Below are 25,278 nucleotides of genomic sequence, written 5' to 3' on the forward strand. Positions count from 1 at the left end.
CTCATTGTTACTCTTGCCCCCTCCTCATCTATCCAAGACTTTAGGTCCTGTGGATGGTTCTTGACTTCAACATGGGGAAGATATCCGGGCTGGGGTGGGCCAGAGGGGCCTGACCTTCTGCAGGGCCCAGAACGAGCTTGTCGTGACTCTTAGCATAAGCAGTGCACTGTGGGCATTTTTTTTCTGGTAATTTGTTAACATTTTTTTTTTTTTTTTTAAATTTCACTGTCTGAGGTATAGGTTTTATTTGTAATAAATGATTTAATAATGTATAAAAAGGCATGTTTAGAAATAAATCCCATGATTCCTGTTCCCTTTTTATTTTATTATTATTTTTTTAATCCTTACCAGAGGACATTTTTTCCATTGCTTTTTCAGAGCGAGTGGAAGGGGGAGAGAGAGAGAGAGAAAGAAAAATAAACATCAATGAGAGAGAGACACAGTGATTGGTTGCCTCCCACTTTCGCCCCAACTGGGGCTGAGCCTGCAGCCGAGGTACGTGCCCTTGGCCAGAATCGAACCTGGGACCCTTCAGTCCATGGGTCGACACTCTAACCACTGAGCCAAACCAGCCAGGCCCTGCTCCCTTTTTAAACAGTTGTATTCTGTGCAGTGATAGAGGGATAAAGTCCAGGGCAACCTTCATGAGTCTGGAATACGTCACGGCACATTTGCGAAGGGGGGTTTTTCTTTTCCTTAGGAATTTAGATCATTGGATGGGGTTCCCTGCATTAAGGAAAACTTCCTGCCTGAAAACCCCATGGCCATTCATCCCTTTCGCCTCCCATGCATGGCTTCATTTCTCACAGTGCAGTTTCTTAGAGCCAGGAGGGATCTTGGTCATTGATAGTGTCTGGCACCCTTATTGTACAGGTGAGGTCACCGCAGCCTTTCAGGTTCTGCTCAGCTAGTTAACCCTTCCTGCCGTCCGTCTGGGCTGCGCATCCCTGGTCATGGCTGGTTTGTACCAGGTGGGCTCTGGGGCTGGGCTCCCTGACCCCTCGTTTAGAGAATCTATTGAGTGGCTGTCAGTCCAGAGGCAGGGATTTCAAGTGAAACTCAGAAGGAACCAGACATGACTTAGCTCCCTGCTCAGCTCCCGCAGACCAAGATCGACCCTTGTTCTCCTAAGATAATGTCCCATGGCCCAGCCTCCGAGCAGGGCCCAGGCTGAGGAGGCTTCTGCTAGTAGATATTGTCTGCATCTCTCTCTATTCCACCTGCTGGTGTTCAGTCCCAACAGGGCAGTCACAGCTCTGATATTGCTCCAAGGGGAGTTGTTCTTTAAGCCTATTTATGTACAATTTATGTATTCTTTATGTAATGCATGTGTTCATTTTAATAACCACACCCATTTAAAGGTATATACACATGTGAAACTAGCCCTGAAATGCAGATACAAGACGTTTTCTGCTTCCCCCAGAGTTGGGCCTCTCCCCTTGCAGGCCATTCCTGCCTCCCTCCTGGCTGCAGGTGGTCGCCGACCTGCTGTCTGTCACTATAGATTAGTGGTATCTCAAGAGGAGCAATTTTACATTTCTTTCTTTTTTTTTTTACTTCCAGCCTTAGTAAGGTGTAATTGACAAATAAAAATTGTATATATTTAAGGTGTACAATGTGATGATTTAATGTATGTTTACATTGTGAAATGATTACCACGATCAAGGTGATTAACACATCCATCATTTCCCATGGTTACTTTTTGTGTGTGTGGTGAGAAACACTTAAGATCTGCTATTAGTAAATGTCAAATATACAGTAGGTCAGTATTAGTAATGACAACCTTCATGCTATACATTAGGTCTCTAGAACTTACCCATCTTATACCTTGAAAGTTTGTACCCTTGACCAACATTTCTTCTGAGTTTGCTCAAAATAGTTTTCTATGAAAACTGCCAAGAAAATTAGACTGTGCTAGTTGCATTGTCAACAGATTTCAAATCATGCAATTGGTGCATCCAAACTTGGACTCCTTATCTTTTGGAAAGAATCGTCCTCAATCTTAAAAAATCTTTTAAAAATAGTCTCAGATGCCTGCATAGCTTTCATCATTATTTTCTCTTTCTAACAGGTGGTGCTTTGTATATCAGTTGATGTATCCCAAGACTATGGCCAAGTAGAGAATGTCATAAAACAAGTAAGAGGTTGGGCTAATTGGAATTAATTCCTGTGCCTTTTGTTTGGTTCTTAGCATTTTGCTATGTGGTTTGAAATTGGTAAATCTTCCTAAGAGATCTAATAGTTTTATAGATTTTATTTATTGGCATTGATTTGCTACTGAGTGATTCTTCTTTTGTCTTTGTTAATGTGTGCTCTGATACATTGTTCCAGGCACAGGAGAAACTGGGCCCAGTGGACATGCTTGTAAACTGTGCAGGAATGTCAGTGTCAGGAAAATTTGAAGATCTTGAAGTTAGTACTTTTGAAGTAAGTAAAATTTGTTTTTTTGATTATGGGGTAGCCCATACACTAAAACTAGAACAAGGCCCTTGGGTAAAGGCTTTACAAGTGAGATAGATGAAGTGTGTCCAGATGTCATAGAAGCTTTAGGAGACTGGAAGAAACCTGAACAAGCTTTTGGTCCCATTGCCATGACTGTCCAGCCTTAATGGTTTAGATGAGTCCCTCAACCTTCGTTTTCCCAGTTGTAAAATTGGAACAGATGACTGTGACGAATTCCTGAGGTAATAGCCCTGTGTGTAAGCCGGCAGATGCTGGATTTTCATGTGTCAGTATTTTTATTTATTTTTACTTTTTAATTTTTTTTTAAGTGTCAGTATTTTTAACATGGAAAAACCAAAAAGCTGAGCAGATTCTTGAAGAGTTCTCAAATCAAAATTTAAAAAATAATGCATCATATTTATGATTATATTTTTATATGGGTTTGACATGGAACCTCCTCTCCTAGACATTTATTTCAGCCCTAAAGAAATGGACATCAGACCTGAAATCTTTAAGTGCAAAAGATTTTTTTAGTTGACATTGCATCAGCCACCTTTTTCTTAATGTTCTACGAAGCTTCATCATAGTCATGGGTTTTAAATGCTTTAGTCTGTGAAGTAGAATTGTATACCCTTTAGGAGAGGAGACTGTTGGAGCAGTAGCTCAGATATCTTGCTTCTGGGGCCCTGTGGGAAGGCACTGTGAACTCTGTGATTTAAAGTCAAGTTGGGAGAGTTCAGATGTAATATAATCAGAGTGGTGCCTTACCTGGGGCTTGAGAGTCTTAAGGCTCCTTTATCAACTAGGCATAAACATGGTTGACTGGCGTACCTTTATCTGTGAGTAATCAAGGGGCATTTTGAAGATTATTTCAGTAGCTGTATAAAGAATCAGTTGGGGGAAATAGTTGTAGTAGTGACCTTGGCCTGAAATGGTGAGGGAGGGAGTTCAGGGGTGGCCAGCACAAGAGCAGGGTGTGCGTGTGTGTTTGTGTGTGCGCGCGTGTAAGATGATACAGAGGGACAATCAGTGGACTCCCCTTGACGGAGAGTAGAGGGCCGAGAGGATTGAGGTGTGATTAGATGCAGGGTTGTAATAAATGAATGCCCTGTTTTACAGCTGGGATCTTGGGAAGCAGGGCGTGTCTGCTCCGGGACAGGGGGAGTCGGGTGATTTGCACTGTGCGTCTGATGGAAGTGGGAAGAAACTGAATGACTGTGTTGTAGGGTGTGTAACTGTGAGCAAGAATGGAAGAAACTACCTGTACAGTACCAGGGAAATGCCTGTATGTGGGTGTCAGTGACAGGCAGACAGTGTGACGTAGGTGAGGTGAAGGAGGAGGAAAATAATAATATGAAGCTTGTGAAACAACAAAAAAGCACAATTCTAATCTTTTTTAAAAATTCACTTTTCTCTCAACCTTCAGTCTCCCATTCACACTGTTCCTTTCTGTTCCTTCCTTCATTCCACCCTCCCGCCCCCCTCTTTTGTTTAAAAAATCAACACTCACAATTTATTTCTTTTCCACACCTGCATCTTTCCACACCTGCATCTCTCCACACCTGCAGCATCTCTCCAAACCTGCATCTCTCCACACCTGCAGCATCTCTCCAAACCTGCATCTCTCCACACCTGCATCTCTCCACACCTGCAGCATCTCTCCATACCTGCATCTCTCCACACCTGCAGCATCTCTCCACACCTGCATCTCTCCACACCTGCATCTCTCCACACCTGCAGCATCTCTCCACACCTGCATCTCTCCACACCTGCATCTCTCCACACCTGCAGCCACCCGAATGACTCTTGCTCTCTGCTCTGCAGCAGGTACAGCAGAGAGAAAGGCAGACTCTGGCATCAGGCTAAACCAGTTTGAGGTCTTAGATCTAATGGTTTTTAGTCTGACCCTTTGCTCACTCTCTTATCTCAGGCAGATCTTCCTTCCTTTTCCGGCCCCAGCTCCCATCTCTGAACCGGATAGACAGCTCTCAGAGCTATGAGAATTAAGTAACATAATGTGTGCGTGAGGCTTAGCCCATGGCAGCTGCTTAGTAAATAATAATGTTCTTTCCCTGCTACTCATTCAACCCACAAATACTCGAGAAAGCCTCTGTGCGTTCAGCATTGTTCTGTGGTGAGCGAGAAAATAAAGTCTTGGCCCGGTGATGTGGGCCGGTCTCCACAGGAGCAAGCAGACAGCAGTGTGATTTCAGACTGGTACGTGCCGTGGGGAAAGGAATGGGGCTCTGTGAGGTGGTGTGGATGGAGGCCCAGCCTGGGGACTCTGAGACCTGGAGAACTAGGGGAAAGGGACCTGGGAAGAGATCTCAGGTGGAAGGGCCAGTAGCTGCCCAGGCCCCTGGTGGGAGGAGCTTGGCAACCGCAAGGACGGACCAGCAGGCCTGTGTGGCCAGAGCAGCCCAAGGGATGGGTGGAGTGGAGCAGGGGCCAGGTCTGCAGTATGGGTTTTAGTTTGGAGCCTCTCAAGTTTTAAGCTAGGCTAGGCAGTGGCGTGATCTGCGGTTTTTAAAGGATCTCCCACTGTGTCAGGGAGACTTTTAGGAGCTTTTGGGGTCGTTAAGGAAAGAAATGGTGATGTTGGGAAGTGGATAGAGGTAGAGTATTGGGCAGCCATGAAGTGTGGGGGGCAGGGGGCAGGCAGGAGGCAGGGACAGGTCAGCACAAAGACTCAAGTGGCTGATAGGGGATGTTGGAAGTGACCCCAGCCCCAGTGAGAACTAGCCTTCTAAAAACAAAGGACTGTTAATCCCAAACCTGGGGCCTCTATTCCAGTGACAGGGTCTCAGACCAGGAGGCCCTCTCTGGCCTTAGTTCCCTTACAGAAAGGCCCTTCTTCCCCTGGCTGCCCTGAATGGAGGCAGCTGGGGACCATCACCTTCCAAGGCCCCTCTGCCCTCTGCCCTCTGCCCTCTCCCATCTCGGGCTCGGGCACTTGCCTTGTTCTGGTCAAGTCGAGTCATGGGCTTATGATCAGTGAGCACTGTTAGAACACACACCACCACATATGATGCATTTTCTGAAGCTGGGGATTCATTTTTGTTTAAATTCTATCTCAGTTACTTCTGTTTAGCTCCTTGTTTTAAGTTTTACTTTTATTGACGTTCACACGCACATAAGATGCCTGTGCACACTACTTTGCATGTGCTGTCGTCACAACTCATTGCCAGGGACGTGAGCCCGCCCTGTGTGACTCCGAGAGCAGCAGACACCTGGAGACCTGCACCTGGTGTCCTCTGGACTCTACCCTGGGTGCCTTTTGCCCTTGCTGATTTAGCTCTTTGTCCGTCACTGTAATAAATCTTAGTCATGAGCACAACTCTGTGCAGAAGAATCCTGTGAGGCCTTCCCATGAATCACAAAACTGGAGGTGAACTTGGGGACCTCCAACACACTTCACTTTCCTTTTTAATGCTTTTCTTTGTGGCTTCTTGAAGCTGTGTCTTGTTTTTTCTACCTGTGGATATGAATGAGAGTTATTTTACATTTTTGATTGGGATTACATTGACTCTATAGGCCCACTTGGGGAGAACTGACATCTTAACAATATTGTCTTCTAACCTGTGGACATGGTCTATATCTTCACATAGGTTTTCTTTCATTTCTCTCATCAAGGTTTCATAGTTTCAGTGCGTGGGTCTTGCACATTGCTTTTCAGTATTTTTTTTTTTTTTTGATGCTTATATAAATGTGTTTTTTTAAAATTTCAGTTTCTGAGTGTTCATTGCTAATGTAGAAAAATAGAGTTGATTTTTGGATGTTGATCTTGCAATCTTGCTAAACGCAGTTATGAATTCTAGTGCTCATTGGATTTTCTACATCGAGGATCATGCCACCTGCAACAGTTTTACATCTAACATTCCCTTCTGGACACCTTTATTGAGCTGGCTGGAACTTCCAGTACAGTAGTGAGAGCAGACTTTCTTGTCTTGTTCCTGATCTTAGGGAGAAAACATTCAGTTTAAATGTTTAAATGTGATGTTAGCTGTAGTTTTGTTTTTGGTAGATGCCCTTTATCAAGTTGAGGACGTTCCCTTCTGTTCCTAGTTTGCTGAGAGCTTTTATAAGGAATGGATGTTGAATTTTGTCAAATGCTTTTTAATTTTTATTTATTTTTACTTTTTTAAAATATATCTTTATTGATTTCAGAGAGAGGAAAGGAGAGGGAGAGAGAGAGAGATAGAAACATCAATGATGAGAGAGTCATTGATCAGCTGCCTCCTGCACGCCCCTGACTGGGGATCAAGCCTACAACCCCGGCATGTGCCCTGACCGGGAATCGAACCCTGATTGCCTGGATCCTAGGTCCACGCTCAACTGCTGAGCCACACCCAGCCTGGCGTCAAATGCTTTTTTAGTATCCATTGGGATGATCATAGGGTTGTGTTTGTTTAGTTTATTAATATGATGAATTACATTGACTAATTTTCACATGTTAAATCAACCTTTCATTCCTAGGATGAAATCACACTTGGCTATGCTTTCTTATTTCTATGTTCTTGAGGGATATTTTCTTCTCTCATAATGTTATTTTCTGGTTTGAGAGGAAGGATAATGCTGGCCTCGTGGTACGAGTAGGGGAGTATTCTCTTTTCTCCAGGTTTCTGGAAGAGTTTGTGTAGAATTGGGATTATTCTTTCTTAAATGTTTGGTAGAATTCACCGGTGAATTCCGAGGTTTTTTTCGTCTCTCAAGGAATTTGTCCATTTCCTCTGAGTGACTGAATTGATTAGCACAAAGTTATTCGTCATATTCCACTATTATCCTTTTGTTAATATCCATAGAGTTTGTAGTGATGTCCCCTCTCTGATTCTTGATAGTGATCATTTGTGTGTCCCCTCTCTTTCCTGACCGGGATGACTAGAAGTTTATCAGTTTTCTTGATTTTCTCAATAACCAGCCTTTGGTTTTATTGATTTTTTAAAATTGTTTTTCTGTTTTCTATTTCATTGATTTCTTCCATTATTTTTATTATTTCCTTTTTTCTGCTTGCTTTTGTTTTAATTCACTCTTTTTTTTATAGTTTCGTTGGGTGGAAGCCGAGGTCATTGGTTTGGGGACTTTTTCCTTTTCTAATACAGATGTTTAAGGGCTGCCCATTTCCACCCAGGTCCTGCTCAGTAGCATCCCACCAGTTTTGACCATGTGTGTTTTTACTTTCATTCAGTTAAAAATATTTTTTAATTTCCCTTTTCGTTTCTGCTTTGTCCTTCGGGTTATTTAGAAGTGTGTTGTTTAGTTTCCAAATATTTGAGTGTTTTTCAGAAATCTTTCTCCTGTTGATTTCCAGTTTAATTCCCTTGTGGTCAGCCAACATACTTCGCATGACTTGAATCTTTTCACATTTATTGAGATTTGTCTATGGCCCAGAATACAGTCTATCCCATAGCCCTTCCTTGTGCACTTGAAAAGAATGTGTATTCCGCTGCTTTGGGTGAAGTGTTGTATTAGTGCTGATTAGGTCCAGTTGACTGATACATAAATCTTCTGTATCCTTACTGATTTTGTGTCTACTTATTCTATCAATTATTGAAAAGTGGTATTGAAGTCTCTGATTATAATTGTGAATTTGCTTCTCTGACTGTTTTTTTTAAAAAACAGATTCTTAGTCGATACTCCTGTCTTTCAGCCTCCCTGAGATACTTGAGGCTTTTGAGGGTTCTGTGGTACAATCCTGCTTTTTAGTTTCTCTGCTTCTTGCTTAGCATTCAGCTTTCTGTTAAGCTGGTTATCACTTGTCATTCTGTTCTTCAACTTCCAGACTATTACTGCTATTATTTTCTTTCCTATTTTTCTTTGCTCTTGTGGATTCTTACCCTTAAAAATATAAATTTTTACTGACATTTTAATGGGGTCTCTGAAGGGAACTGAGGTTAACACTTGGATTCAGTGTGCCATCTTTTTTCAAGTACTGTTTTAGAGAATGTTTATTATTATAACAATATAATTATATTAAAAGGCATTTGTAGGAAAATGGTAACACAATCACATATAATTTCCTGTATTTCCTTGGGTTCACTCCTGTGTACATGTGCTTTTATTTAATATTTGAGATAGTTCCAGTCACAGTGTACATCCAGTCTGCCCTCTGCTTTTTCTAAACTTACAGAATAAATATTCCCCCTCTTGGTTTTTCTGGTCATTATTTCTAGAAGTTATCGAACATTCTATTGAGTTAACATTTAATGGTGGACTCAGAAGTTCCCCCAGTGAAGTGTTTGGTTTTACATGGTGATAGATTTAATATTTTTACAAGACTTTTAACATAAAAACATTTTAATGCAAGTAGTCTTAGATTTTCAAGTTAAAATGTAAGATTTTTAACAGTTCCCTGGATGAGGGGAAATAAATACACTGTGGATACTTACGTAAAATCTTACCCATCATAAATAAGAGCCAACATTTATTGAGTACTTACTGTGGGTCAGGTGCTATACTAGCACTCAACTTGTGTTTCCTCTTGTAGTCCTTGCAGCAACCCTGTGAGATAATACCATTATTAACCCAGCTTTTAGCTGCAGAAATAAGTAGAGTGTTTGACTTCCTGGCTTATTGTCAAATAGGTAGTAAATGGTAGAGCCAAACCTTCACACCACAGTCCATGCTGTTAACCACTGTCCCAGTCTTTCTTTCGCATGGAACTAAAGGGCTGGACCTATTTGGAATCTCATTCCTAAAACTCTTTCAAAAAGCACCACCTGCAAGGGGAAAACTAATTTTGACCCGTTTTCAGCCAAGACATAACTGTGGTCATGGTGAGAATGTGAGATCGGCCTGAGACAGACTTCAGATGGTAGATCCTAAGCATCGTGGCTCGTTGACAGGGTCACTCAATCATTCGTTCATTTAACAAATCCACAGAGCTCCCAGTCTCTTGGGCTCCACTGAAGAACTGCCAACTGGAGAGCAGACTGAGTTCTTGGGAGCGCAGCCTTGTGGCTTTGACCTTCCTCACGCCTCATGGCCTCTTTGCTCCCTGCAGAAACTAATGAGCATCAACTACCTGGGCAGTGTGTACCCCAGCCGAGCCGTCATCACCACCATGAAGGAGCGCCGGGTGGGCAGGATCGTCTTTCTGTCCTCCCAGGCGGGACAGGTGGGACTCTTCGGTTTCACGGCCTACTCTTCATCCAAGTTTGCCATCAAGGGGTTGGCTGAAGCTCTGCAGATGGAGGTAAATGCTGTTTTCGGTTTTATATTTATTCCTCTGGGCTCAGCAAATGTTCCCCTTTAGTTTGTAGCTTCTTTACACATGTTGTTATATTGAGTTAAAGATTTGTAGATTTGACATTAGTGAAAGAGAACTGGTTTGGTGCTTGAATTTTGCAGTTAAAAAGCTAACATTTTTTTATTGCATAAAATGATTCTAGATGTGACAGGCAAAATGGTTGTGATGTTTTTGCTTGCTTAATTTAATACACAAAGTACTACTAATGTCTTCATTGCATTATTGGCCTGATACTGTGTGAGTGTGTGTAATAGGGTTAACCAGGTATTTTATTCTCTAGAGATGTGTCTTTAACAAAAAGATCTGTCCTTTATGTCTGAATAATAGACCTAGCATGTGTGTGAGGGGAGAGGTGAAGCTGTCTAGCTCTCAGCTTTTACACTAATCATTTAACTTGGTCTCAGTTTACTTATCTATAAAATGAGAGGGTTGGGCTAAAAAAAAAAGTCATTTGGCTCTCCTAATACTCCTATTTTAATTCATTAAAAAAATATTGATACAAGTGATTGCCTTTTGTTTTCACAGTTAATAGCACATTTTGCAGAGGAAGGGTGAGACTAGGATTAGTATCAGAGCAAGTGCTTGTCACGACGTGACAGCCTGACACTCAGCTGTGTGAAATAGACTTCTGCATTCCTGTCACATGGGGATGCTTAGAGACTATCACACTTATCTATCCAGAGTCATGCACTGAAAAAGGCAAGGCAGAGTTTCACTGTCGCAGTATATGCAGAAGTATAACGCTGTATCATGATGTAAAACCCAGAAGAGAATTCATTGTGGCCAACCCTCTTTTCTAGTAACAGTGTGATTTGAGAATCTCATTTAATGACTTAGATCCGGAGAAGGAAAATGTTTTTCTGTAATGGACCAGATAGTAATATTTTAGCCTTTGAGGGTTAGGTGGTATCTGTCATAACTACTCAAGTCTCCTGTGATAGCAGAAAAACAGCCATGTGTAATGCATAAATGAATGGTTGTGGCTTTATTCCAATAAAACTTTATTTATAAACAGGTGAAGGGCCAGATTTGGCCCACAGACCATAGCTCGCTGACCCCTGAATAGAAAATCCCTAGAAGAGCCCTGGATGGTACATAGAGAGCCACACTGCCTAGATACTGGACGAGCATTGTGGTAGACGAGTTGTTCAGTCAGTGACAGAATCCTGAGATGCCACTTAGGGACAGATAGGCCGTGCCATTCTCCTATGAAAGGAATCACCCCAAACTTCATTTTCATCAACTTGCTTAATACTTTTAACCAATAATCAGTCATTATAATATGAGTAGCCAAGAGTACACATATGACTGAAATTTCAAACAAGAATACTGGAATTTCTTTTGCAACTTTTACTTTGAAAAGTCCCTTCATAAATCACCATTTTATTTTTATAACAGTTTTGTGAAATATGTGAGGCAGACGATGTTACCTTATAGATCAGAAAACTGAGTTTTTAAGAAGTTCCTGGAGTTGCTCAAAGCACGACTTTGTGACCGAAATAGTAACAAAGCCCACAGCTTTGGGCTTGGCCTTTGCCTCTCTCCTGCAGCAGATGTGTCTGTAATTCAGGTCAGAAGGGCCCTGATTCATCTCACTGGCTGTCTCAATCCTGGACTGTGGTCTTAGAAACCTAGCAGGTGAAGGGCATTGGAAATGACAGCTCTGCCCATTAGGGCTTTTCACCCCTACATCTTATCTTGTGGACCCACCTCAGGATTCACTAATTTAGGGCAAAGTGTATAATGTGAGTGGCCTGGTTTTACTTCCGGTAGAATGGAGATGTTAATGAAGAGGGACACGTTGCTAGTGCAGAGCCCCTGCAGCCTCTTTGTGACAAGAGTGATTCACACACTGCAAATAGCTGGGCTGGGCCTGGCAGTTGGCTTGACTTCTGTCTGTATTTGGACTCCATTGAAAATGTCCTGACGTAAACAGAAAATAAAATGAAGAAAACCTGTATCATGAAGAATAGGTTTGGGGGGAAATAAATTCAGTAATCCAAATCTAGTTTGTTCAAAGTCGAACCCTCATCATAACAAATATTTCCCTGCAAACTTCCGGTGCTGTGTTTTTGAGACATGGATAATTGAGTCTCTTTGGCCAAGGTGGTGGTGGTTTCTGTGAATGAAACAGATCTTAGAGAATCGCTCAAACGTTAAATACTTTAGATAACCCTTTTTGGTTTAACTCTTAAGTCTTCCTGTCCACCCCACAACCTTGCCCCAAAACTAACGTCAGGCCCTAGAAATGCTGTGTGTACGGTGAACAGTTCTGAAAGAATGCTTCGTTACATTTGTCTTTTTAAAAATTCAGTCTCTTAAGTACAGATACATCATTTAAAGATTTTAGTTAATTTTGGGGGAAAGCAGAGACCCCATGTAAGAAAACTAGGGCTCCTGTCCTTCTCTGGTGTCGTCCTGCTCAGCCCCTCTGCCCCCCCTTCCCACCCGGCCATAACCTTGAGTTTGAGAAACACTGCTTTGAAATGCTGTCTTACATTGGCTTATGTGCCACCATCCTTACCATTGGGGACACGGCAGCACAGAAGTAACCACTTACTGGCTTTTTAAAAATTTCTTTTTTTATTAAATTTATTGGGGTGACATTGATTAATAAAATTACATAGGTTTCAAGGGTGCATTTCTATGGTACGTCATCTATGTCATTGTGAGCCCCCCACCCAAAGTCAAGTCTTCCTCTGTCGCCGTGTATTTGACCCCGTTACCTTTACTGCCACGCACCCCCCTCCCCTCTGGGAACCACTGTACTGTCGCCTTGTGTCTGTGCGTTTCTGTTTGTCTGTCTTGTTTGTTGGTTTGTTGCTTTCGGTTTTATGTCCCATGTGTGAGCTCTCTGGTCTGTGCACAACAGAGGGCAAAGCCATGGGAGAGTTTTAAAGTCTCAAAAGCCAGGGGAAGAGAACGTTGCTCATCAGCTTCACTGCCTGGCCCAGATCCGGAGCTACGTAGGAGCATAGCTGGGCCTTGAAGCCACACGCCCGTCTGTGCTGAGGGAATGAGCTCTGGCGCTTTAGGTGCACCGGAGCCCAACCAACAGAGGTGTCACCTTTGCTACTGCACTTTCCAGGCTGGCTGGCCAGGACCTTCTGTCTGCAGGTTTCTCTGGGCCCTTACAGCACCTCCAACGGGCTTCAGAACTGTGCTCACAGTTCCCCCACCCACAGGGGGAAAAGGGCTCTATGGTAAGAGGGGACCACGGGATGCTCTCCGAGGCTGTTGCATTAGGCTGTCCTGTTGTGTTTTTTCAGCATCCTTAAGACACTGAGTGGCCGACCTTAGTACCAGCTGCCTTCCCACTTCCAATTCATGGGGACCAAACACTGAGCCAGTGGCAAACAGGTCATGGCAGAGATTTTGATGGTATGAACCATCACCCTTAGAGTCGCTAAGAGTCGGTAGAGCAGGGCTTTAGAAAGGGTGTGTCCCACCTGACCAAGCTGTGTCCTGGAATTGTTGGGGAGGTGTTTATGAGTGGGAACGTTTAAATGTAGAGGCATAGCGGTGAGGTCAACAAGCCTAAGGGCAACATGTTCTTCCATCCAGGAGCAGGTGGGGTTCCAGGTAAGGGAGGGAGCTGTGACGATAAACTGGAAGGGTTTCTCTATGTCAATGAGATACGAGGCTGTCCGCAAGAGAGGTGCTTGGCTGAGCTGACTTGGGGGTTCCACCTGCGAGAAGATTCCTGTTGGCCAGTTCTGTGAAGGAGGAAGTGACTCCTGAGCCCTCACGGGCAGGGCTGGCTACACAGAGAGCCCCTGAACAAGCAAACTTCTCGGGGTGCATACAGTTCTAGACCCGGGTCTGGGTGTCACGAGAAGAACACAGGAAGGGGTCTGAATGACCTCAGCATATCCTGTAGATGAAATCACTGTAACAGGAGTTTCAGAAGCAGCGTAGAGGAAAACACATTTGCAGCCTGACGGTGGAGGAGCAGACTTAGGCCTCGCCTTGAACCCGAGGGGCACGCAGAGGGCCGGGAGACCAAGGGGATTCCTTTTAGCGTTGTCTGTTTGTCACTGGCAGCAGTGGGCGGGAAGAAACCAAGAAGGGGTGAGTGGCCGTACCTTAGGACCAGCTGTCTTCTGGAGCAGAAGTTAGGATGAGCTTTTTGTCTTTATTTCTAAATGACTTTGGTGGAGAGGCGTGGGAGGCGTGTCCTGACTCAGATCGTGGGTGGTGGTTCTGCACTTACAGAATGACCTGTTGGTCTGGGCCACCTTTGAGGAAATCAGGGCAGAGTTTGTTACATACACATGCGTGGCACGCAGTGCGGGCTGGCGAGGGTGGACGGGAATTGCATCTTGTTTACCGAAGGGGCATCTGTTGTTTCTGAAATGCAGGTGAAGCCATATAATGTCTATGTCACCGTCGCCTACCCACCTGACACGGACACCCCTGGGTTTGCAGAAGAAAACAAAACAAAGGTAAGTATTCCTCTGTGCCCCGATTCAGGTCTTAACATCGGAAACCCGTTTTCTGATTTTTCTCTTTTCACACTTCAGCCCACAGGCCATTTTCATCAGTTAGGAAATTGAGTTTCTTTCAATTTAGGTGCTAGCTAGAGGCCTCTGAACTTTTTGAAACTTTCATTTCAGATCTTGGACAATGCAGCCATATTTTCAAAGGCCATGAGTTTTGCTAATAATCTTTGAAGCCTTATTGAATTATTAAGGTGTTTTCTTTATGATGGAGAGAGTACAGCCTGGATTTTTAGCTAATGAGACGATATTCTTTAAAAATCATGTTCTCCCCCTGAACTTAAAGACCCGGTGGCTGTTCCATTGTCTCCCTGTGGAGGTCTAATGGGCACCTCAGACTTAACATTTCCAAAACGGACCTTTTGATTTCCTCTCATTTCCCCTTGTTACTTTCCTCTCATTACCTGGCGCCCACCGTTCACCCAGCTGCTCAGGTGGAAACCGATAAGCCAGCTTCAGTCTGCCTCTTGGCTCCACTGTCAGAATATATTGTGGATCGGACCTGTTTGTTTGTTTGTTTTTTTAACTGCACATGTCACTTCCATTCCAGCAGTAACAGCCACTGATCTTTTTGCCCGAATTCCTTTATTAGCCTTCAGAGTGGTCTGCCTGCTTCTGTTCATCTCCCTTGGGGTCTGTTCTGTATGAAGTCGATAGTGACCTTTGTGAAGCTTAAGTCAGGCCTTGTCACATCCCTGTTTAAAACCCTCTTGTGCAAAAACAAAACAGAAAACAAACCCGAAAGAACGAACACCTCTTGGGCAGCATGGTCCAATAGAATGTTCTAGGATGACAGAACTGTTCTGCATTTTACTCTCTAATATGGTAGTCAGATTGTGGCTTTTGAGCACCTGAAATGTGGCAAGTGGGGTTGAGAAATTGAATTTTTAATTTTATATACTTTTAAGTAACTTCAAGTTAAAATAAAACATTGCATGTTGGTCGTGGCTGCATGTTAGTGCGGTACCGGTGGCTCCCATTGTGCCTGGAACAGAATCCAAAGGCCTTGAGCCTTGTAAGGTCCCACAGTTGTCTGGACCTCGGCCACCTACCTGCCCACAGCATTTCTTCTCTTATGCTCGGTTCCGTGAGCTTGCGAGGCCTGTGGTCACCTGCGGGCTTCACTCTTGCTGTGCCCTCTGGATGTTTGCGTGGGTGATTCCCCTGTGTCTTCCCATCTTTGTACAGAGGCCACTTCCCTGCCCTCTGCGGCTCTGCCAGCACCCCTGGGCATTCACCATCCTCTGGCTTTATTATTTCTCCATGGTGCTTATGACCGCTGGGCACCTACATGATATACAGGACTCTCGGTGGTCCTGAGCTGAATACAAGCTTTGCATTTTTTTTAAGGAACCTCCTCCATGCCGTGATGCATAGTAGTCACCGAGCAAAATCAATAAAGTGGAGAAAGGAGTCAGAACTTCCCGCCTGCACTGGCGCTGCTTGTTTTCCTCTCTTCCGTAATAATGCTCAGTGTGAAGCTCCACAGCATAAAAATGGGCACTTACACTCCACACACCGTATATTTGCTAAAAGGTGTTTATGATTTAGAAGCTTTTTTCCTATTCATTTCTCTTCGGCTCTGCCTCTTTGAAAATTACTGCTATTTCAAAGGAGTAAATTTAAGCCAAATGTCTGTCTTAGAATAAGCAGGGAACCTGCTAAGCGGATTTGCAGCATTTGCTACGCAGTCTTGTAGTATGAAGCCAACACTGACAGGGTGGAGATTTCCCTGTGAAGATTTGATTTTGATGTTAGGTTGGGTGGGGGTTTTCCCCTCCACTAAAATGCTGGACGGACTTCTCAGGGCAAATCAAATCCTGCACTGGTCTGTGAGCCCTTTAGGGGGCGCCATAGTGCTTTTAAATCTAATGTGTGTTGACCGCCTGGGGTTGTACAAGCCTGGTGGTTTGGAAGAGTGAATGGCGGCCCTTTCAAAAGGGCCTTTCTCCTAATTCAGATTTGTCAAGACGTACTGGACTTTCATGAAGTGCTGTGCTTTTCTATTTTAAGAAGATATATTCTGGTTTTAATTTTAATTCTTTTAAGCCCGCATGCTAAATACAAATTATAGTTTCATGCAGTTTAAGGCTTCAGCTTTGAAACTTCTGACTGAAAGTCCCTAAAGAGTTTTTGAGCATTTGTGTGCAGGTTTCCACAAAGAAGACTCAAAAAACAAACAAACAAAAAAACCAGGGAGAAAGACCCTGCCCATGAAGAACTTAGGAGGTAAATTGTAAATACTCAAGTAGCTATAATATATATTAAGGCAGACATGTTCAAGGAAAGAGAAATTGCTGCCACTTAAGAGCTCACGGAAGGCTTTTTGACCTCAGTGACAATTGAGATTGACCTTTAACAAAAGGCTAAGATTTGGGGTTCTGATGTCCCCACCTAGTAAGAGCACACAGCTACGTTTTATCTTCCAGCCTCCTCATTGCCTCTTCGCAGGTCCTTTAAGAAACAGCTGTGGTGCTGAGCAGAGCTGCAGCTGTCCCTGCTCAGGACCCCAGCTCTGTCCAGGTGCCAGTCCTCTGCAGGCCTGGGCGGACGGTGAGAGCAGAGATGCAGGTCACAAGAGCAGACTTGCTCAGGGCACCCAGTCTAGGCTCCTCGTAAACACCATCAGTCAGGTGTCTGGCCAGCAGTGAGGACTCAAGGAGGGGTGTTTCTGGTCTTGTACCAGTGATGGGTTCTCATTCAGGCTTTGATGGTCCTCGCTGGAGCTGAGACCCCACGTCCTACAGAGAGTGTGGCCAGGGCCTCCTTGTCTGGGTTCAGCTACTGGGCTGAATTTTACACAATGACCAGGTAGAAACTGATTTAGAATCCAGATGGACCTAATTCTCAAAATAGGAATCTACTCAAAGGTAGAGAACTGGAATTATTTATAAATCGGGGGAAGGGGGATGTAAGAATGATTGATTTTTTAAATTAATGGTATTGATGTGTCCGTTTTTCCACTTTAGCCTTTGGAAACCCGTCTTATTTCAGAGACCACGTCTATTTGCACACCAGAGCAAGTGGCCAAACAGATTGTTAAAGATGCCATAGTAAGTCGTCCTGATTTTATTTATTATATCTTTTGGGCCAGTCAGATTCATCATATCTAATATGGGACTCTGCTTTTCTTCCCCCAGACACGTTATCGATTCCACGTTAATTAGCAGGCTTCTGGAAATGAATTATATATCTTAACCTTAGGAGTAGACTGATCAGTGTGGGTGCCTGGGAACATTAGTCCTTTAGAGAGAAAATGAGACTGACCTGTGATGTGTCAGCGTGTGTTCTATATACTGCATGTGGCATGCTGCTTTGTCTCTTCTTTCCCACAGGACTTTTAGTTCTAGATTAGTTGAGGTTCCTGATTGCCAGACCCACCAGCTGTCTTTCACCTTCCTGGTTCACAGAATCCTTTTCCCAAATGTTCACTAGTAAGAAAGTACAGCCAGCCCACTGGGCCATCCCCTGTCAACCCAGCCACGTGCATCTGGGCTACTGAGTTAATTTGGAGTCCAAAAAGTGTACCTTCAGAAACCACGTGCTATTTTGTAGAACAGCGCATGTGCCGCACGCAGGCTTTTGACAATATTCCTGTGACCACAGCGCAGCCAAACAGCCAATTATGAGGGATGTCTGTAAACCTTAGGCTCACACTGAACTTAGGAAATTTGGGGACCACTGGAATGAGACGTGTCAGGACGCTGTGCCTGAGGCCCACCAGAGCAGAAAATGGGAAATCTCAGACTCTGTTAAAACACATGCAGACGTTGGGAGAACTTGACCCTGCCGTGTTCAAAGGCATAGAAAGTCGGCACCATGGATGGGGCGGGCTCTGTTTTTCCTGCTTATCTCCAGTGAAAGCAAACACTCTGTGTTTTTAATGATCTGAAACAGCTCTTTGTATCTTGGCAGGATTCATTTTGTCTGGTGGTGCTCAAACTTCCTCACCTCTTGACCGCTTTACACTCTAAATGGTTGACAACCCCAGAGAACTTTGGTTTACATTGGTTACGTTTGCCATATTAGAAGTGAAAACTGTATAATTTTAAAAATATTTATTAATTCATTTAAAATAATAAACCGACTACATTTTTAAAAATGTTTTTATTGATTTCAGAGAGAGGAAGGGAGAGGGAGAGAGATAGAAACATCAGTGATGAGAGTGTCATTGATGGGCTGCCTCCTGCACACCCCCGACTGGGGATCGAGCCCGCAGCCCGGGCATGTGCCCTGACCTGGAATCGAACCCCGATCGCCTGGATCCTAGGTCGATGGTCAACCGCTGAGCCACACCCGGCCGGGCAGCCCATTATATTTTAGTGTAACATATTTACAACCATAATTATTTCTCAGAACAAACTTTTGGTGAGACAAGAGTCTTGGTTTCACACTTCGGTCGTCTCTTCAATGTCTGTGTTCTTGGAAGACAGCCAGGTTCTCAGAGCTGCTTTTACCTTCAGTCTGTTGTCATATGTGGTTTTGAATGAGGGACAGAAAGAAAATCTGGCCTTACACACACATGTGTAGTTAGAAAAGGGAGGGGTATTTTATAGGCTTTTCAGATCATTGTGGACATTCTTTTTTAGTATTAAACCCAAACTGGATGAATGGTAGTTTCTTAGAGGTTAGTTGCTGTGTGGAATTGGAAACTCCATTAATGAACCTTTGTTCTCTGTTGCAGTAAAACCCACTGGTCTTTGCACTTGGAGTGCTTTGTACCCGTTCATGATTTTGGAACATCATACATTAGTCATTTGGAAAATATGGGTTTGCTGCGTTACCCAAAAAATTATATTCATTGATGTCGCTGATGATCTTATAAAAGTTCACATACCAGGAAGCTGACAGTTTCATGGAAAGCTCAGATTTTAACACTGGCCACAAAAACTGCTCATTTCATTGATTGTCTACAAGATATTTTCCGAATACCGAGCGTGAATAACCGTAGGTTGTCTGTTCATGGTTCTTTGATGTAAAAATGGTATTCCATGGAAAAAACAAGTTTCATGACGTGGGCCGTAGGAAGAGGGCATGTCTCCAGGCAGCAGCCCCTTGGGTTTGGTGCACAGCGGAGTCTCCTTTTGTTACCCAGAATATTAAGAAGACATGGCCTCAAGGGTTGAGATTTAATAAAATGATTCATTTTCGTGCCTTATCAAGAGCATTTTAAAGCAAAATTGACATTTAAAAATTTTATAAGCTCTTTCAAAATTTCTATTTTCTTTGTATTTATTATAGCTGGTGTGTGTGGCAGTGGAGAGGTGCCACTGTTGTGGTTTGTGCTAATGAGCCATCATTTTGCAGATGTCACTCAGAGAAAAAGGACTTTAGCGCTTTAGTATTATTATGAGAATTGTTTTGTCCTCATGGACCTCCCCCCCGCTTCATGGACACCCAGGGCCCATGGACTGACCCATATTTTGAGAACCTTCCATCTAGCCATTCAGCCCCTCTGCCAAGGCCACATTCATTTCTGAGCTGCGGCCCATGGTCTGTTACCCTCTTACCCCACTTAAATGACACGCTTCCCTGTTTCTGACACGTTGAATTGGTTAATAACTACTATTGCCTCTTTTTTTTCTCTTCTGTCCAGCAAGGAAATTTTAACAGTTCCGTTGGCTCGGATGGGTACATGCTCTCATCCCTGACCTGCGGGATGTCTCCAGTCACTTCTATTACCGAAGGGCTCCAGCAGGTAAGCTGTGCTGTGGACAGCAGATGGACAGACAGACAGATAGATAGTGCCTCTCATTAAACCTCGATGAGGAAAGGCTAAATAAAGGAAGACTTAGCAACTTGATCTGAGCAAGTGAAAAAGTTTTTATTAAAGTATCAACTTTTTCCCTTCCTCTACGAGGGATGTCACTGGGAAATAGGTGAAAGGTTTAAGGGGGCATTTGGACTGGGAAGAAGCTGTCAGTGCTGGGCCCTGCAGACGCAGAGAGAAAATGCTGTCTCCGTGGTTGGGCATTAATCTGGGCTCTCCTCTGATCTGAAGTGTTTGGAAAATGGAATTCTCCTCTGTCTAGAGTAGTTTAGGGGTGGCCTTGCCTGACAGTACTGGGATATTAGACCAGAACACTCTGTCTAGGTGAGTCAGAACATAGATAACCAACTTAGGGAGATAGAAGTAAGGGACTCAACACAATCCCCACCGTAATGGCTACTATAGTTCATCCAGGACGCAAACACTTAACTGCTCCTTGAAGTGCTCGGTGCTGTGTTTGCTGCTGAAGAATCAGGTGTGAACTCCAGGGGATTCACAGTCTGGTGGGAGAGACCCATATGCACGGTGATGCTAATGTAGTGGAAAGTGACTGAGTTGTACCAGACGGATTGCTCTGGAAAGACAACCCCGTGGACAAGAGAGGGTGGATGGAGGGCAAGGAGAGGGCGGGAGGGCTGCCTGAGCTGGGGCTGCCGGTGCCGATGGGCAGTTATAACAAAGGGCTGAGTTAGGTGCGGTAGACCGCATCCAGACGAAGGTCCGAATGACTTAGCTGTTGGTTTCCTCTTTTCTCTGTGATACACCCGCGATGTTGTGATTCCCTCTCCGGCGTAGGCGCTCTAGTAGACCTAAGCTCTCTGAGGACACAGGCGGTGCCTGGCGCGGGGCAGGAACTTGAGAATGCCTGCGTGGAACACGCGCGTGAGTGCTGCACAGCCCCTGTGGGCCGCCTTCATTCTCCCACGGCTGTTTGAGTGATGTCAGATCTAAAGCTTCAGCCGGTGCCTGCGTCCTGAACTCAGTCTGGATACATTTCTTTCCCTTGGGTTGTGATGTTCCATCCACATTAGGATCATCATTTTTATGGCTATTTAAGTGCTATTCACAGCTGAGCTATGAAATATAGAAATAATGAATTTCCCTTTTTGCACAACCTTTTGTTTTCCCTGAACTGTTACGGCTCCTTTTAGTGTACGATTTCTGTGTGTTATTAATAATGACTGTCTTCTTCTTTGCTCAGAAAGATCAGGTACTCTGTCAGCTTCACCTTCTGGAACAAATTCCTCCTGAAACCTGCCCCTATGTCTGTGCATGGTTGACCCTCCCCTCAGCCTTTACGGTCATCCTGGGGAACGCCTCTGCCTCTCTCTTGTTTGGGGTCCCCTGCCTCCTGGTTCACATGACTTTACCTTTCTTTGTTGTCCCCCTCACGGTGGCTGTTTACTTCTAGTAGCTTTCTGTAAAAAGGGTGTGCGGGAGGCAAATTTGAGACCTTGCATATTTGAAAATGTTTCTCTTTGCAGTTTTATGCCTTTCAAGAATTCCATTTTGAGATTCTGGTAGTGAGTCTTTTAGAGTAAAAAGTGAAAGTTAGCGGATATGGTTATTTGCCATCTTAACCCTGAAACAGTAATTGTCTTTCTCCAACTGATTGTCTTTGCAGCTGGGGACTAAGTTCCTGGAGGGCAGGCCTATATCTGTTCTCAGAACCCGGCATATGGTCTGACTTTGTAACCAGAACATAAATCTTAAACCAAAAAGCCTTGATTGTAGTTTGGATATTTGAAATGCCAGAGTGAATTTTCCCTAGCTATTAGAACCTCAAGACTGCTAGGAATCCCTCTTTTGTTCTTTAATTTGAATTTGTTAATTGGACATCTATTCTGTGGTTACCTATCTGGCAGGCACTGTGTATCCAGTGGTGCAGAGCCGACAGCTTCTGTCCTCAATGTTTTACTGACACTAACAAAGTTTTCATTGTATGTATCCTTGCAGCAGATGAGAAAATGTGGCTCAGAAAACTATTTTTTAGAGACATATCCTAAAATCTCTTGAAGTGACTGTTGTGTTGTACTGTTGGCTGAGTTCATGGGTCTATCTTTTTCTTACAGGTGGTCACCATGGGCCTTTTCCGTATGCTCTCTTTGTTTTACCTTGGAAGCTTCGACAACATAATTCGTCGCTGCATGATAGAAAGAGCAAAATATGAAACTGCAGACAAAACTGCCTAAAACCTTGGGAAAAGGATATTTCTAAATAATGTGAGCAGCTTGCTGCTGGATGGGACCCAGTTGTTGGCCCACAGACACTTGGGTATTGCTTTGAATATGTCAGATGGGACCAGCGGACTTCGGCAACCTGGCTGCAAAGCGAGGGGGTAGAGGTTCAACTGCAGACAATATTATTAATACTATGCAAACATGGAATAGGAGAGCATCTGATCCCTGGGTGGAGAGGTGATGACGGTGTGGGACGTAATAGGTGTGAGCAGGGTTGTTAACCGGATTCCAGAGTGATCATTTACATTTTCTCTAGTTACTCTTTTCTTCCCCCATAGAGATCAAGTCCAGAAATCTACTTCATGACACATAAGATGTTGTGAGGACTTCTTAAACCTTCCGTGAGAGGCAGTTTATGGGTTTCTGGGGCTTTTTTTTCTCTTTTCTCTTTCATTTAGTGTATTTTATTCAAGATGAGTTTACGCGTTGCTGATGAATCCCTGGCTCACTGTGCTTCTTGCCAGTGGACTCCTGTGGATTCTCTCTCTGATCCTATGAAACTCCAAGGGGGATGGGAGAGGGCAGTGCAGGGAAGGGAAGGAGATGGGCATTTTCCAGTCAGAAAAAGAATGCTTTCTTGTCTTCTTTAGATTCAAACGCTTCGGGCACTTCTCATTTTTCACTCGTGGGGAAAGGCAGCCTCCTAAAATGTTTCTTGAAGAGAAATAAAATCTTAGAAGCCTAAATGTTTACAATTTTTTTCACTAGCCACAATGAGCTGAAGTTTCATTCCATTATAGTTTATTCTGCTCGTCTTTTCCTTCCCAATTTTGCTTCTACTACTCTAATATTTTTGTGAAAAAACATAAAAAACAATCCATTAAAAATTTCTGATTTGACCTTTTCAATTCATTCACGAACTAACGAAAACTAAGAAAAACAATGAAGCAGTGTGATGATGTTCTCGTGGTAGATAGTAGCTTTTAGGAAAGGCTGGCGTCACATATTTAAATTTCACTCATTAAGAAAAGAAAGTTGGACACCAAAGCCAATCTCGAAGATACTAGATTTTGAAGTAAAACGACTTCCCGTTGTTCCTGTGACCGTCGCAGCGACCCTGAGAACGTTCCCTTTGGAGCACGTGCTCGGGAAGCGCCGTGGTCACTGGAGCGGCTCAGCTCCGGAAACCTCGCCCTGCGCGCTGCGTCCAGACTGCGGGCCCTGCCGTTCATTTGGTGGATTTCCATAGCAAGTGCCTCTGGTGAGTCTTAGCCAGAGCCACCTGCTTCGTCCTGTCCTTGTGCTCCTTCGAGTAAGGACGGCCACCTTCATCACGACATGATGCCCCCTCCTTGCCGTCAGGATGCGTGTCTGGAGCACCTTCCAGCTCATCTGGGTGAGAACAGACCACTGCTTTCAAAGAGGAAAGTTTGGTGTTTTTTTATTGTTAAAAGAAACTCTACAAAAGATTAAAGACCAAAAAACCATAGCAAAGCTTTTTTTGCTCTTGAGCGTTTGAACCTCTTGACTTAATTTTTTAAAAGTAAGATGTTTGCCTGCCGGGCCAGAGTGGCTCAGCATCATCCCCAGCACCAAGAGGTTGCTGGTTCGGTCCCCAGTCGGGAGCATGGTTGCAGGGTTGATGGGGGGCCTACAGAAGGCAATCGATCGCTGCTTCTCTCTCACATCAATGTCTCTCTCTCCCTCTCTCTCTAAGCATGACCTTGGGTGAGGATTTTTTTTTTTTTTAAGTTTAAAAAAAGTGAGATGTTTAATGGCTCTAATCCATGGGGTCTTATTAATCAAGATGTGAGAATGGCACATTAAACACTATCAAAGACAGAAGAAATTACTATTTAATGTTTAAGTTGCTTGGGATGATTTCAGTGCAGTTGATGGGGGTGGGTTGATGCCCTCATGGGGTCATGAATCTTTCAGTCTTAGGTCGCCATTGTCTGCAAACTCTGCGGAGTCAAATTGTGCAGACTCTAAAGTCGAGTAAGAGCTGTATTTTCCTAATTTGAAGAAAACAGTTACATTTCATATCTGGATTTTTCTCAATTTTATTCTTTTCTCATCAGTGTTCCTCACATGTTGGCATCTTCTGCTGGTCTCTATGGAAATCTAGTCCAAGACGGTGTCTCATTTAATAAAAGTAATTAACAGTAGTTATTTCAATATTTATTTCTCAAAGTGTCCTCATAGATAGTCCTGTGACTGCAGGTGATCTGCTGCCTGGACCCCTGTTCTGTGGTGGGAGATGATGTCCCCAACCCGTAGCTGATGCTGAGGCATGAGAGCAGATTTGTGGAGATCACGATGTCAGGGAATGGGCTTGTCAGAGACGTCACAGATCCACAGTCCCTTATCCAAAAAGCTTTGCGAACTAAGGTGCTTTTTTTTTTCTATCTAAATTTGGTGCCATAATTCACTTGATAGGAAAACCTGACATAAACTGACGTGAAATTATTATAATTTTTATTCATACCACTTCATGGACTTCATTCATTTCACCTGAAGAACTACCATTGGGTTTGATTATGGGGATTGCCCCAGATTCTGTGGAAGTGTTTCGTCACATCCAGTATATGCCCCATACTACCTGTTCAAAATGCAAAGAATTGTGAATTCTGAAACGCACCTGGCCTGAAGGATTTTGGATAAAGGGATTATAGACATTTAAGCAGCAGCATGCAAAAATCTGACTTCAGCAAAAAAATGAAAATGTCACAAGGCAAATTCTATTTTTTATGTTTTTGGCTCATTTCTTGTACAACTTTTTTACATTGCCCTTTTTCTTGGGGGAAGAAAAGAAAAAGCCCTGAGTCAGATTATTAGGGAAATTACTGGCTTTTTAAAATTTTTTTTAAGGGATCACATTGATCCAGTGCTTTCTGTCATATTAGAAGTGGATCAGTCTTCCCTATGGCGGGAATTTAATTATAATTCTGTTGAAATGTTGGTTCTCTGACCAGCAGCAGCTCATTTATGCAAGTTTAGTTCTGAAGAGCCTGCCGCTGCCAGGTTGGTTGTACTGCTTTATTATAACATATTTGTGAGTCTATGTATTTTAAAATGTTTAATGCCACTCAGCCAGAGAAATTCTGAAATGTTGGGACCCTTTGTAGTTGAAAAAGGTAT

At 43.6% G+C, this 25,278-nt stretch overlaps 1 protein-coding gene across 1 annotated transcript in view; it reads left to right on the plus strand.

Moving 5' to 3' along the window:
* The window catches only part of KDSR (3-ketodihydrosphingosine reductase), a 36,099-nt gene extending 11,794 nt beyond the window's left edge, over positions 1 to 24,305 (plus strand). Inside the window, exons 4-10 of the mRNA XM_081150015.1 lie at positions 2,072 to 2,137; positions 2,332 to 2,427; positions 9,443 to 9,634; positions 14,050 to 14,133; positions 17,157 to 17,240; positions 19,784 to 19,885; positions 22,030 to 24,305. Of these exons, the coding sequence (XP_081006141.1) occupies positions 2,072 to 2,137; positions 2,332 to 2,427; positions 9,443 to 9,634; positions 14,050 to 14,133; positions 17,157 to 17,240; positions 19,784 to 19,885; positions 22,030 to 22,149 (744 nt within the window). The 3' untranslated portion in view covers positions 22,150 to 24,305. The remainder of the gene's footprint in view (positions 1 to 2,071; positions 2,138 to 2,331; positions 2,428 to 9,442; positions 9,635 to 14,049; positions 14,134 to 17,156; positions 17,241 to 19,783; positions 19,886 to 22,029) is intronic.
* The last annotated feature ends 973 nt before the right edge of the window (positions 24,306 to 25,278 follow it).

Source organism: Miniopterus schreibersii (genome assembly GCF_964146895.1).
Source record: "Miniopterus schreibersii genome assembly, chromosome: 10".
Taxonomy (NCBI): domain Eukaryota; kingdom Metazoa; phylum Chordata; class Mammalia; order Chiroptera; family Miniopteridae; genus Miniopterus; species Miniopterus schreibersii.